We start from the raw sequence: 13,160 nt of genomic DNA on the forward strand, positions 1-13,160 counted from the left end.
TTTATTTAACGTAAATTTCTTTCACCTACTTGTTTAATATTTTTTTTTAAAACAAATACTACCGTGCTAAGGATAATTTATATTTAAAGTAGATATACAAAGTACTAAAATATCACTTTTAATTTTTGTTCAAAAATACTTCGGAGTAAACTAGAACATTTTGTCAATTTAAATAGTGGTGGTTAGATTGACCATATGTCTGTTAGAATGTACCGCTTTTGAGACGTCTGCAACTATATGTTAAAGTTAGGGTTTTGGTAAATATATTTAACTTTTTATTTTCAAATGAAAATACTTGTACTAAAAATAAAATAATTGTGGGAAACATTGTAATTTGTTTATGTAAGGTTTCCAACCATTTCTAAATTTTTTATCAAACATAATTAAATTACAATCGGCATTTCTAATTATCATTAGGCTAATTTGCTTAACATATTTAGGATCTTTGTAAGTGGTTATATTATATTTTACCTCTCAAGCACAACAGTTAGAAAGTTTCTGCCATATTGATCTAAACTCAGTATATTGTAATTCAAACGTGTAGTTTCAAGTGACCATCATGCCTAGACATAAGTTGGATATTGATGAATTAATTGCAAATGTGCATAAATACTTTATCATGGAAAGTGACAGTGGTGGACGTTTAAAGTCATTATTATGTATAAATCAACGCGTTTGTAACGCACTCGGGATAAGTGAAAGTAAGCTAAAAACTGCAATGAAGACTGGCAGAGATTCTCAAGAAGATCTTACTATGACTGAGTATCACGAAGACAAGAAAACAACTCGTAAACATTCTAGGAGCATTGACTTATCTGATGGAGAAAAATTTTAAATTCGCAATATTTTGTATCGAATGCGTGAAAACAATCAACATGTCAGTTTAGATACTTTACTGGCCAAAATAAGAAACAGACAAGTTTCTGAAATTAAGAGGACTAGCCTTTGGCAAGTGTTGAGAGATTTAGGATTTAAATTTAAAAAATAAAATAATAGGTTACTTTTATTCAAAAGAAGTTGCGTGGTTTACAAAAGAATTTCATTTGAATATACTAGACTTAAATCTGAAAATGCAACATTCGTATACTTAGATGAGACATGGATACTTGTAAAGGGTGGAATTAAAAGAATTTGGCAAGACGACAGCATAAAATCAATAAAATACACAGATAGCGAAGGTAAAAGACACATCATTCTTCATACAGAAGGGAAAGAAGGCTTTATAGAAAACGCAGATTTGATTTTTTCTTCAAAATCAAAATCTGCTGCTTATCATGAAAACATGAATGCAAATATGTTTGTTAAATGGCTTGAGGAGAAACTGTTACCTAGTCTGAGTGAACCATCAGTTATAGTTTTAGATAATGCACCTTACCATTCGAGGATTTTGGAACAATCAAAACAGTCGTGGAACTTACCGAGCATAAAAAATTTGTAAGTTAAAAATAATATCAATTTTTCGGAAAACGCCTTCAAATCAGAGTTACTGGAAATTTCAAAACGTGATGAAAAAGATCCTATGTGGCAAAGATTTAACATTAGCTCTTAAAGTACGCCTAACAAAATGTTACGTATACAGTGTACTATACTATGGAGTGGAATCATGGACGTTAGATCTAGACACAATGAGACGACTTAACGCCTTTGAAATGTGGATCTATAGAAGAATTATGAGGGTTTCCTGGGTAGATAGAGTTACGAACAATGAAGTACTGAGAAGAATAGGTAAAGAGAAGGAAGTTGAACTAACAATTAAAGAAAAAAAGCTACAGTATCTCGGACATGTGATGCGGGGCGAGAAGTATGGCGTCCTGCGACTCATAATGCAAGGAAAAGTAGATGGCAGAACAAGCATCGGAAGAAGACGAATTTCATGGCTCAAGATCCTGAGAGAATGGTTTGGATGCTGCTCAAAAAAACTTTTTAGAGCTACTGCCTCAAAAACTAAAATAGCTATGATGATTGCCAACCTCCGTAGCGGAGATGGTACCTGAAGAAGAAGAAGAATGAAAAACCAACAGTTTATATAGTTGACCAAATGGTATCAAGTTATTGATATCAAGTATTACAGTTACCCCCATATCACTGCCAGTTTAATCCCATCGAACACATCTGGGGTATATGTAAAACGTATTATGATAATCACGTTGGATGCAGTGGATACAGTAACGATGCAGTTAGGGAACTGTGGCAAGAAGCTCTTAAAACTGCAACTCCAGAAATATGGGCCAAAACTGTAAATAAATGTGAAAAATTAATAGAAGAGTGGTGGATCTGGGAAAATAAAATTAGTAAAATTAATACAGTGATTATAGATTTACATAATGATAGCGGTATTGAATTTAGTGACCATGATGATGATTCATAAATTTAAATAATCAGTAAGTACACTATCATAATTTTATATACAAAATAATTCTACAGCAGGTTAACCATTATATTTATACATTCATTATTAGCCAAATAAACAATAATATTTAAAAATCCATTTGAATTTTTGCTCCTTATTTAATACAAATTAACTCTAACTGATAATACAGGCAAAAATATTCTAAACAAAGTAAGTACTCGTAATTAAAAAGATTATGGAGAACTCCAGTGCAGTTTACCGTGCCTTTTACTACAACAAAAAGTTTTCTGCGAATTCTATTAATCATTTAGATGTGTAAGTTGGTTGAATCTACTGTACTTATATAATCTTTTATTAACAACTATCTACAATATATAGATCACTGTCGGTTTACTTAATCTAAACTTCTTAAAAAAGTCTCCATCATTACAAAAATTTAAATGGTCCATTCTGTCTCAATTATTATATTATCGCACTAAGTTTATAAACATTAAACATCATACTGATCATACTGTCCGATTTCATTAAATCTTTTAATATCCATCTCTCTAATCTACAATAAACAACAATATTTAGGTTATATTTTTGATTTCGCCTTCGATAATCTACAACATAACAGACTACAATCAATACAATTTACCTTCCAGATAACTTCTTATTCGGTACTTGATTTGGCAAATAAATATTTTACATTTTATCTGTCAGATAAGTTTATTTATGTGAGTTGGTAATTCCGATTTCTGTCCTAGGTGGCGCTAGGTGTTTAAATCTAAACTAACATAAAGCTTTAAATTATGTTGTTTATTAAATACTATCTTAAAATTACAACAACCAATATTTTTGGCAATTTTAAAAGTATCGTTTCAAGGACAAAATTGATTGACTCAGTAGATTGAAATGTCAGTTGATAATTCAGATTTCTTTACTAGGTGGCGTGGTTACCCTGTGACTTGTCGTCCTAGCCTTTTATATAAAAAGATAGACTCTATTGTTAAAAAAATACATTTTTAGGCTTACAAAAAATGGTCCTCTCTGCACGAAGAGGAATTCGATCTACCAGGCCTTAACCTAACGCATGACCAGCTATTCTTTCTAAACTATGCTCAAATATGGTGTGGATCCATGAGGCCCGAAGATGCTCTGACCAAAATTAGATCCAGCGTTCATTCACCCGGTCCCATCAGAGTATTGGGTCCGTTATCCAATTCAAAAGATTTCGCCCAAGCGTATGGTTGCCCCGTTGGTTCGCCGATGAACCCACCCGAAAAGTGTAACGTTTGGTAAGGTACCTTTATATCATGCACAACTGTCAGTGCCTCGACATTAGAGCTATAACAATTATCAATAAATAAACAATAAAATAATCGGTTTGTTGTTTTATTTTTGGGCTAGATTTGGGAAGTACCTGCAGTTTTTTATTATAGTTAAGATAAAAAATTTATTTTTTTACTTCTTTTAACAAATAGTCATTGATTTGATTGTTTTAAATAGGTACATAATTTTACAACAGTAAAATACTAGCAAATACAAAGGTATGTGAATATCACATACACTTGTGTACAGTATTTGTTCGTGGAAAAGCATTCGATGTTATTGAGCATCGCGCAGTAATAAACTTTAGTAATAAATTTTACAGAAAGGACGAATGCACTATCATTCAGCTCATTATATACAATAAAACTAAGAGTTAGACAAAGACATACCTTATCACCAAAACTGTTTTACCAAGTACTAGAAAATATTATTAAAAAGATAGATTATAACAACTTAGGTATATATCAATAAAAAGATACAATATCTAAACCGCATGCGCTACAACACTAACAACATTGTACTGATTGTACTACACATTGATTCAAGATTTTCAGAGTTTTATGCGCCCTGAGGCTACGGATAAGCGCTCTACTGAAGCAAGTTGCGCAGGTATCGTTAGTAACACTCTTAATACAAAAAATACATTAATACATATTTCTACTAATATAATTTAAAACTTCTAAATCACACTAGTGATGTGCGGAACCAATTAACTACCAAGGAATAAGTTAATCTAATCTATTCATTAATCTCTTTCAAACACTACATTCATGAACAGATTCCATGTTTATAACACCATGATTACACCGTACATTTTTATTCATGTTATGTGATTTATGGTAAGAACACTGAAAGAGAAGTCGAAGATTTCTTTATTTTCCCAATCCCATGAACTTCAAAAAATCTTCCAATGTCAAAGTAACTAGGTTGGGCCAGATTGGATCCACGTTGTCTTACTCCTTACTCCTGAATTTTTATAGTGACATTTTGATATATTATAGATTAACATCCCATGTCTTGTACAGGACAAGTAGGTATATAAGAGACTTATAATAAATTTTATATGTCACTAAATTATTTAAAATCGTATTTTTAACTAACTATTGTTGACGTTTCGACTTCCATATCGGAAATCGAGATATTATAAAAAATTCTGGGGAAATGTATACACAATTGTACACATTTGTACACAAATTTGGTTATACATTTTCGCAGATTTTTTATAATAATAACGATTTCGTTTTGATACGATTACAATATATCTTAAATACACATTCAAAAAAGTATACAATGAAAACGACATTTTTTTTATACGTATGACATAATAAAGTTAAGATAATGTCTATGGATTTTACTTCGCGACAATTTGCCTATAGAAAATTTTCCGTTGTTTTTGTCAACACATTCCTCTGTCAATTCATTGTAATCGAACCACAGTATATATCCCAAACAATAGTGTACGTGGAATAGGATATGTGGAGAGAGTGAATTGCATGGGCCCAGCCATTCGTAATGGCGATGGCGCTACTAGTCACTCTTAAAGGATAACAAGAGATGTATGACGTTGAAGTAAGTGCTGCTGCGATGGTTTCACTAATTTTGCATATTTACCCAAATAATGATAAACAAAGACTGTAGCAAATTCTACTAAAATTACAACTTAAATTTACAATAACTTATTTCTAATGAAATTTGAGTATCCACAAAAAAATGTGTTAGTGGCAACATTGTAATCCATGCCATTGCAAATGGCGTTATAGAAGCATTGTATCCCAAATTTTAAAAATAGGAGATAAAATAGTATACATAAATTTTTATATATCTAATAAACGAGTTGCTAAAAAATAACAAGGTACAATGTACAACACTAAAATGGTATAGTATTCCAAATAGAAAAAATCAAAAGAATATTTTTTGTGTAAGGGCACAGTATATTGCTAATAAAGAGTATTCTTTTAAAGAGAATTATTTAGCATTATACTGTGGAATGGGTCTAAGTTAGTTAAAGTTGGACGAAAGGCTATTAAATATTCTGAGGATTAGGAGTTACCAGGTAAAAGCAGCACCTAATTAAGTATACCAAACTTTTTGCAGTACATAAAAACTCAATACTATTCTTTGTACATTTTGCTTCTGTAGTTAAATTACCTTTACATCTTAACTAAAATGAATCTTTTATTTATATAGGTACTATATATATTTTAAAATCAATAAAACTTTTATAATTGCATTCCTAAAAGTTGCCTTATTTTATAAAAAAAGTCATACCTTCTTAATATTTTTTGAATTTAAGGCCTAAATTTCATAACAAACTTTAAATTTTTGTCTCCAAATAAAATTAGTTTCGACCCGTCCGCATTTGGCGCTAGAAACTCTCACTCAAATCTTCTTATACGACTTACTTTACTAAAAAGCTATGTACTGTGGATTCAACTTTTTATGTGTTCTGTGGTTAGCCGAACGCACCTAACCTTAAAGTAAGATATAATAAAAACATAATTGCGCTCACAACAAATCAAAAAAAATTGTAATTTTTGTTTGTTTACCATACATTCGATATGTCTGGTTCTTTGTTATATGGCGGTGACGAAATTGGAGCTTTGGTTTTTGATCCAGGACATCATTCTCTAAGAGTAGGATATGCCCAAGAAGACACACCGAAAGCTGAAATTCCGGCTATTGTGGGAGTAGCACCGGCACCGGAAGAAATTAAATTAGATCCTGAGGCAAAACCAGATGATAGCAATGTATCATCAAATGCTCCCAGTAAGTAAAATTATAATAATCAACATTTTCACCATGTTCACTTAGTTGTAAATATAGATGTAAGCTGTAGGTTGCTATACAAACTGAGTTAATCGTTTGACGCTGTAGTCTCCTGTTCATTCATACTGTGACCTGAAAATTATTTTAAATATATTGCATATTAATGTATTTTTTGTTTGCATGAATTTTAGCTCACAAGTATTACATTGATACAGCCTATTTACATGGACCTAGAGCAAATATGGAGTTGCAGAGCTATATGAAAGATGGGATGATCGAGGATTGGGATTTGTTTGAAAAGATAATGGATTATTCATACAGCAAAGTAAGCATCCAAATCAAATTTTGTAGTACAGTTGTAATTACTTTATCATTTTAGGTTATTCAATCTGAATCTATGTACCATCCAGTACTATTCTCAGAATCTCCATGGAACCAAAGACAAAAAAGGGAAAAGCTAACGGAAATAATGTTTGAAAAGTACAAAGTGCCAGCATTTTTCCTGGTGAAAAATGCAGCTCTGGCAGCATTTGCTAATGGCAGAGCCACTGCTTTAGTTATTGATAGTGGTAGGTTTTTAGATACTTAACAATTAAATAAACTAATTTGCTATAGTGGACGATGTTCTTTATAATCTGTTCTCTGTCTTCATGGTACAAAGTAGGTATATGAAAACAAAAATGTTCAAAATTTATTTCTTCTTTTTCTTTAACCTTTTTGCATCCAAAATTGAACATAGGTCTCCCTTAGCTTTTGTAAGTCCAGTCTCTTGTTTTTTGCTGTTCTCAGCCGCATTTTTCCTGCCATAATTTTTAGATCATCATGCTATTTTTGGTTTTTTATTCTTGCAATACGCATTGAAAAAGCCAGAGTCGCCTTCTATAAATTAAAGAAAATTCTAATTAATAGAGATATTACGTTAAACCTTAAAGTCAGATTAATACACTGCTACATATTCTCCACATTGCTGTATGGTATGGAGAGCTGGACCCTTACAGAGACATTAATGAAAAAATTAGAGGCCTTTGAGATGTGGATTTATCGACGAGTATTGCGGATAAGTTGGGTTGATCAAATAAGAAATGAAATAGTTTTACATTGAATGAAAAAGAGCACAGAAATAACAAAAACGATAAAAATTCGAAAGTTACAATATTTTGGTCATGTAATGAGAAATCCAGAGAGGTATAACCTTCTACACCTCATAATACAGGATAAGATCGCCGGAAGGAGAGGCTCAGGCCGACGAAGAACATCGTGGCTCCGTAATCTCCGGGAATGGTATCAAGAGACCACCGCTAATTTATTTAGAGCCGCCGTAAACAAAGTTATTATTGCCAATATGATTGCCAACATTTGATAATCGGACAGGGTACTGAAAAAAAGAAGATTCTTGCAATGGGTCCTATGTAATCCCATTTTATTGATCTTTGGGCAACTTCTATTATGTTTACTATTTGTTTTTTTTTAGTGTTTAGGTTTGCACCCATATATTATCATGAAAATGGAGAGAGATATTCTGTACAGATTTGAAGTAAAACCTTTTTATAAATACTGTGAGTGAGGTTGAGGTTTTCTGAGATTCCAGTAGTCAATGGAAACCCGTTTCTAATTGAATTTTACATACAAACCTGTAATGGAATTCTCCTGACATATTTATTAGACAACATACCATGATTTCTGATTACAGTATTATGTCTTATTTTTGTTTTTAGGAGCAACCCATACAACTGCAGTACCTGTACTTGATGGCTATGTTTTAGCAAATGCTGTAGTCAAATCTCCTTTGGGTGGAGATCTTTTAGTTTTAAGGGCCAGAGAACTATTAGAAAGCATGGGAATTGATCTTACACCCACCCCTATGATTGCCAGTAAAGAAGTGGTTCGTGAAAAGGAACCACCTAAGTTTACAAAAAAGAAGTTGAGTTTTCAACCTTCAAATTCTTGGTTGAACTACATGATAAAGAAGACTATACAGGATTTCCAACAAACAGTATTACAGGTAAAGAAATGCATAATTTGTTACATTAAAAAATTATAGTCTGTCTTTCAGGAGTGACAAAATGTTATGGTTAGGCACATCAAACATTATTGCCCGCAATTTAAGACAAATCTAACAGGTGCCAGGATTGTACTAGCCAAATGTACATTCTTAATGAAATCAAAGTCATATTTTATAACAATTTGAATTAACATTGGCGTTAGAACTTAGGGTGTCCAAAAATTCACCAAGATTTGAATTCTTTTTTATTGTTTAATGAAAGATTCAACAATGCAATAATAATTTTAGGTTTCTGAAAATCCTTATGATGAAAGGGCTGCTACAAGCATACCTGCAGTTCATTATGAGTTTCCATCTGGATATCATCAAGATTTTGGACCTGAGCGTTTTAAGTTAGCTGAAGGTCTGTTTGACCATGCGATGCTGGGAGCTGGATATATAGGTAAATTTCATTGTTATATCATATCTAATTTCATTGTTATATCATATCTAATTGTCATTCATCATCATTTTTTGTTCCAGCTGCTACAAGTGCCGGTATGTGTGACGTTGATATTAGACCAGCACTCTACAGCGCAGTGGTTGTAACTGGTGGAAATTCTTTAGTACAGGTAAGTTAACAGTATATTTTTGTACCGTAGCATTAATCAAACAAGACACTCATTATTATTAGTTATTTGGGTGAAATATACTATCTTCAATATAAATTCATTTAGAATACAGAATTGGCCATATTTTAAATGTGTATGACCACTTATGCTATAAAAAAAATAGATGAATTTGTACCATGTTCTGATTGATGGTCCATAGAAACAGAAAAATATTTCCCATCTTTTCCTATCCTATTTAACAAATACAAATATTGCAGTGGTACTTTAGGAATCATTCACTAGAAAAAAAAAACAATAAATTTGTATATTTTTGCTTAAGAAAAGTATAGAAAAAAATGAGGAGACATGAATTTGAAAAATTTGGCTGTTCAAATAGAAACTATCACAAATGCTCTTCATGAGATTAACTTTGTTATTATTCGATTATTTGTCACACCTGTATGATGTCCATGTATTCTTTGGAATGAAATACAAGGGATAAACAAAACTTGATATACAGGTGCAGAACCTTCATGCATATGTCTGAGAATTCTTCTATGTATTCTAATGTACATCTGATTTTTTCTTTAGTATATATAAAATTATGTTAATAGCAACATATTTATTACTTGTTTTTAACAACATAGTAGAACAATTACAGGGATTACATACTTGTGAAATTATTTACATTTACAATTTTCCTTAGTTTGTGAAATGTATTTCTGTAGCCTGGTACATGAAACACTTCCTCATTTTTCTTGCAAAATACATTAGGAAAGGGGTTTTAAAAAAGTATTTTTTATTAATAAACAATAAAAATATTTAGAAACATTTTATAACAACAAGCTAATCACTGGTGACATCAATATACCCGATGACCAAGTTTTTCTCTGTTCATTTATATTCTGGTGTATATATTTCAATATCTTTAGATCAAGTGTTAAAATATATTTAATATTTTTTAAAAGTTCTTAACAGTCATTGAAATTTTATGTTTTTTTTAAATATAATCCTCGTTTTAGGGTTTTAGCGATAGGCTTAGCAGAGACCTTTCGTCGAGAACGCCAGGTTCTCTCAGAATGAAGATGATCGCAGCTAACGGTACTGTTGAGCGCAGGTTTGGTGCCTGGGTTGGAGGTTCGATTCTAGCATCTATTGGTACATTCCAACAAATGTGGATTTCCATGCAAGAGTACCAAGAGTGCGGAAAATCCCAGGTCGATCGAAAGTGCCCTTAAGATATAATTTTATCGTAAGACTTTTATAATGTAAATGAAGTATCAAATGTTTTTAGACATGTTCGAGAGTTTTTAATGTCTAATTGTATTGTGTAATTCTAAGTTTACAAATAACAATAAACCTATTTTTTCTATGATCATTGGATAAGTTTTTTTTTATATGTGAATTTGAAATACATTTTTTACGAGCTGGAAGTCGAAACGTCACATAAAAGATTTAATAAATCGCGAAAGCAGAAATCCGTAGATTTCTATTGACGAAACCAAAATTCAGATTTTTACTTTAATCTTTGCCTTCTAAGAATTGTAACGCAAAACAGACGTTGCAAAAATATGTAACAGAGATATGGAGAATCTAAAATGTGTATTCCACAACATATTATCTCATCACCTAAGCAAAAATCCTTGGCGAATTGGTTTCTAGTACTCATAAAGAGTATATCGAAATAAAGAAAAGACAGGTAAGATTTTATTTCACGTATAGTGCCTCTGTATATTTGCTTATACGTATTTCATCCTAACAGAAATTATCAGAGCGACAGGTAAAGAAGCTTAAACGTGAAAACAGATCTTTTCCGTCGAAAGAAGCAACAATAAAATGGCTTCAGTTTGGACGCTATAGCGACATCTGATAATAAATCGCGAAAGTAGAAATGCGAAGATTTCTATTGACGAAACCAAAATTCAGATTTTTACTGGCCTTCTAAGAATTGCAAGGCAAAACAGACTATGCTAAAATATGTAAGAGAGATATAGAGAATCTAAAAGTTGCATTTCACAACATATCTCCTCACCTAAGCAAAAATCCTCGGCGAATTGGTTTCTAATACTCAAAGAGTATATCGAAATAAAAGAAAGACAGTTAAGAACTTTTTGGGCAGTCGCCACATGCAAGTGCTTTTTCTTATGGTTCTTATTCTTAACCCACATACTACTACTGTCTTTTAAAGGGCAATCGATCTATTTCCCTTAAATTGATAACTTAAACTTACCGTTGATAGATGGCGCCTGTGGAGTTTATTGTAAAACAAATCGATCAAGATATTTCATCAGTTGCTGGCTTTAAAAGTTTGTTTACGTACCGGCATAGCATTGTTTTGTTTTTTAATTAAACATGGATGTTGCTAATTGGAGGTAAGTTTTTTTTAATTACAAATTAAATGTGGGCGTTTTACATGATTTGCTAGTCACTGCTTTACTTACGTGTAATTATAGTGGAAATATTGCTTTGAGTTTTTTGTTACTTCCTTGTGTACGGCCATTTTTGTTTTCTTCTTTTAAAAGGACAAATAGCACTATAAAATAGTTATTTTTTTAGGAAACCGTTAAAATTGCATGAGTTAATTGCAGAACTTGAGACAGATGAGATTCCAACGCCTCCTGATACTATAATTATTTTTCCTCCAGACAATGCAAATGATAATATAACGATTATTGCGATTCAGGAGGCGAGGATGTCACAACGATAGACCATTTACCATGAAGCCAGCTGAGAAATGACGTGGAGGTTATTTTCGACAATCAAGATCAGAGTGCAGAAGAGTCGGATTCCGACGACGACGACGTACCTCTTGCCACACTACGCAAAAAAGAAACAAAACCTTCGATTATTCTCGAAAAATTAGGATTTGCACAATGGCTTATAGGTGATCTGTACCAGCATCCTACAGATGTTTCCTGGATACCAGAAATCGGACCTAAACAAAGTCGCACGCCATTACAGCTCTTCAGGCTATTTTCGACGACAACCTATTTAATATGATAGCAACATATACAAATACATACGCGACACAAAAAAACTTGACTAGTGATGTTATAGATACTAAAATTAGCTGTTTTGTGGGTGTGCTTATTTTGAGTAGCTACTTGGTTTTACCAAAAAAATATATGTATTGGGAAAATCGTGATGATAGTCAGAATGAAAAAGTCGCTGGAGTTCTATCGAGAGATAGATTTTCCCATATAATGAAAATTCTTCATGTGTGTGATAATAATAGTTTGGACAAAACAGACAAGTTTGCTAAAATACGGCCATTGTGTGATGCATTGAATAAAAATTTTTTTAATCCCGCTCCTTTCGAACAAGAACATAGCCTGGATGAAGCTATGGTACCATAATTTGGAAGGCACCCTACGAAACAAACCCATTCGCTGGGGTTATAAGCTTTGGATGGGTACTCTCCGTCTTGGTTATATTGTATGGTTTACACCGTATCAAGGTAACTCAGTGCCAATACCAGCCTCATACAAAAACTTTGATCTTGGTTCGTCGGTTGTTTTGTCTTATGCAGATGTGCTTCAATCACGCTGGCCAAAAACGAGATTCCACCTTGTTTTGATAACTTCTTCTCATCCATGCATCTATTAAATGAGTTAAAAACTAGAGGTCTTTTCGGTACAGGTACAATAAGGGGAAAAAAGCAAAGGGGAACTTACGATTACAGATTAGATAAAACACAGGAATTGTGGTTTGTCGCTGGCACGACAATAGTGTAGTTACAATTGCATCTAACTTTTGTTCAGTAAAACCACATCACCTAGTCAAACGGTTTTCCCATAAGGAGAAGAGACACAATTTTGTTTTTCAACCAAATATAATAAAGCAATACAATTCTTTTATGGGTGGCGTAGACAACTGTGACCAAAACATTAGTCTTTACCGGATCTCTTTAAGAGGGAAAAAATGGTACTTTTCGCTAATAGTACATGGAATTGACATGGCTATTCAAAACGCGTGGCAATTAGACCGAAAAGACGGAGGAAGCCTTGATCAGCTTGAATTTAGAAGGCAAATAGCTTGAAACGTTCTGGAAACTCACAAAAAAGATACCAAATGCGGCCCAATAAGAACGGAATCCCAACACGGTCTTACATTCAAGATATGATGGTATGAACCATTT

General features: G+C 32.5%; 2 protein-coding genes across 4 annotated transcripts in view; both read left to right on the top strand.

Annotated features, from left to right (window-relative positions):
* LOC140439241 (neprilysin-1-like) overlaps positions 1-3,716 on the top strand; it is a 61,917-nt gene extending 58,201 nt beyond the window's left edge. For all 3 annotated transcript variants that reach the window (XM_072529034.1, XM_072529032.1, XM_072529033.1), the window contains exon 14: positions 3,362-3,716. In XM_072529034.1, the coding sequence (XP_072385135.1) occupies positions 3,362-3,634 (273 nt within the window). In that variant the 3' untranslated portion in view covers positions 3,635-3,716. The remainder of the gene's footprint in view (positions 1-3,361) is intronic.
* A 2,388-nt stretch (positions 3,717-6,104) lies between these two features.
* On the top strand, positions 6,105-10,400 carry Bap55 (Brahma associated protein 55kD). The gene is made up of 7 exons (XM_072527860.1): positions 6,105-6,430; positions 6,622-6,755; positions 6,810-6,999; positions 8,146-8,432; positions 8,721-8,874; positions 8,955-9,043; positions 10,045-10,400. The coding sequence occupies exons 1-7, from the start codon at positions 6,223-6,225 to the stop codon at positions 10,258-10,260; spliced, it is 1,278 nt and encodes a 425-aa protein (XP_072383961.1). The 5' UTR covers positions 6,105-6,222; the 3' UTR covers positions 10,261-10,400.
* Positions 10,401-13,160: the final 2,760 nt, after the last annotated feature.

The sequence above is a fragment of the Diabrotica undecimpunctata genome, chromosome 4 (assembly GCF_040954645.1).
Source record: "Diabrotica undecimpunctata isolate CICGRU chromosome 4, icDiaUnde3, whole genome shotgun sequence".
In the NCBI taxonomy this organism is placed as follows: domain Eukaryota; kingdom Metazoa; phylum Arthropoda; class Insecta; order Coleoptera; family Chrysomelidae; genus Diabrotica; species Diabrotica undecimpunctata.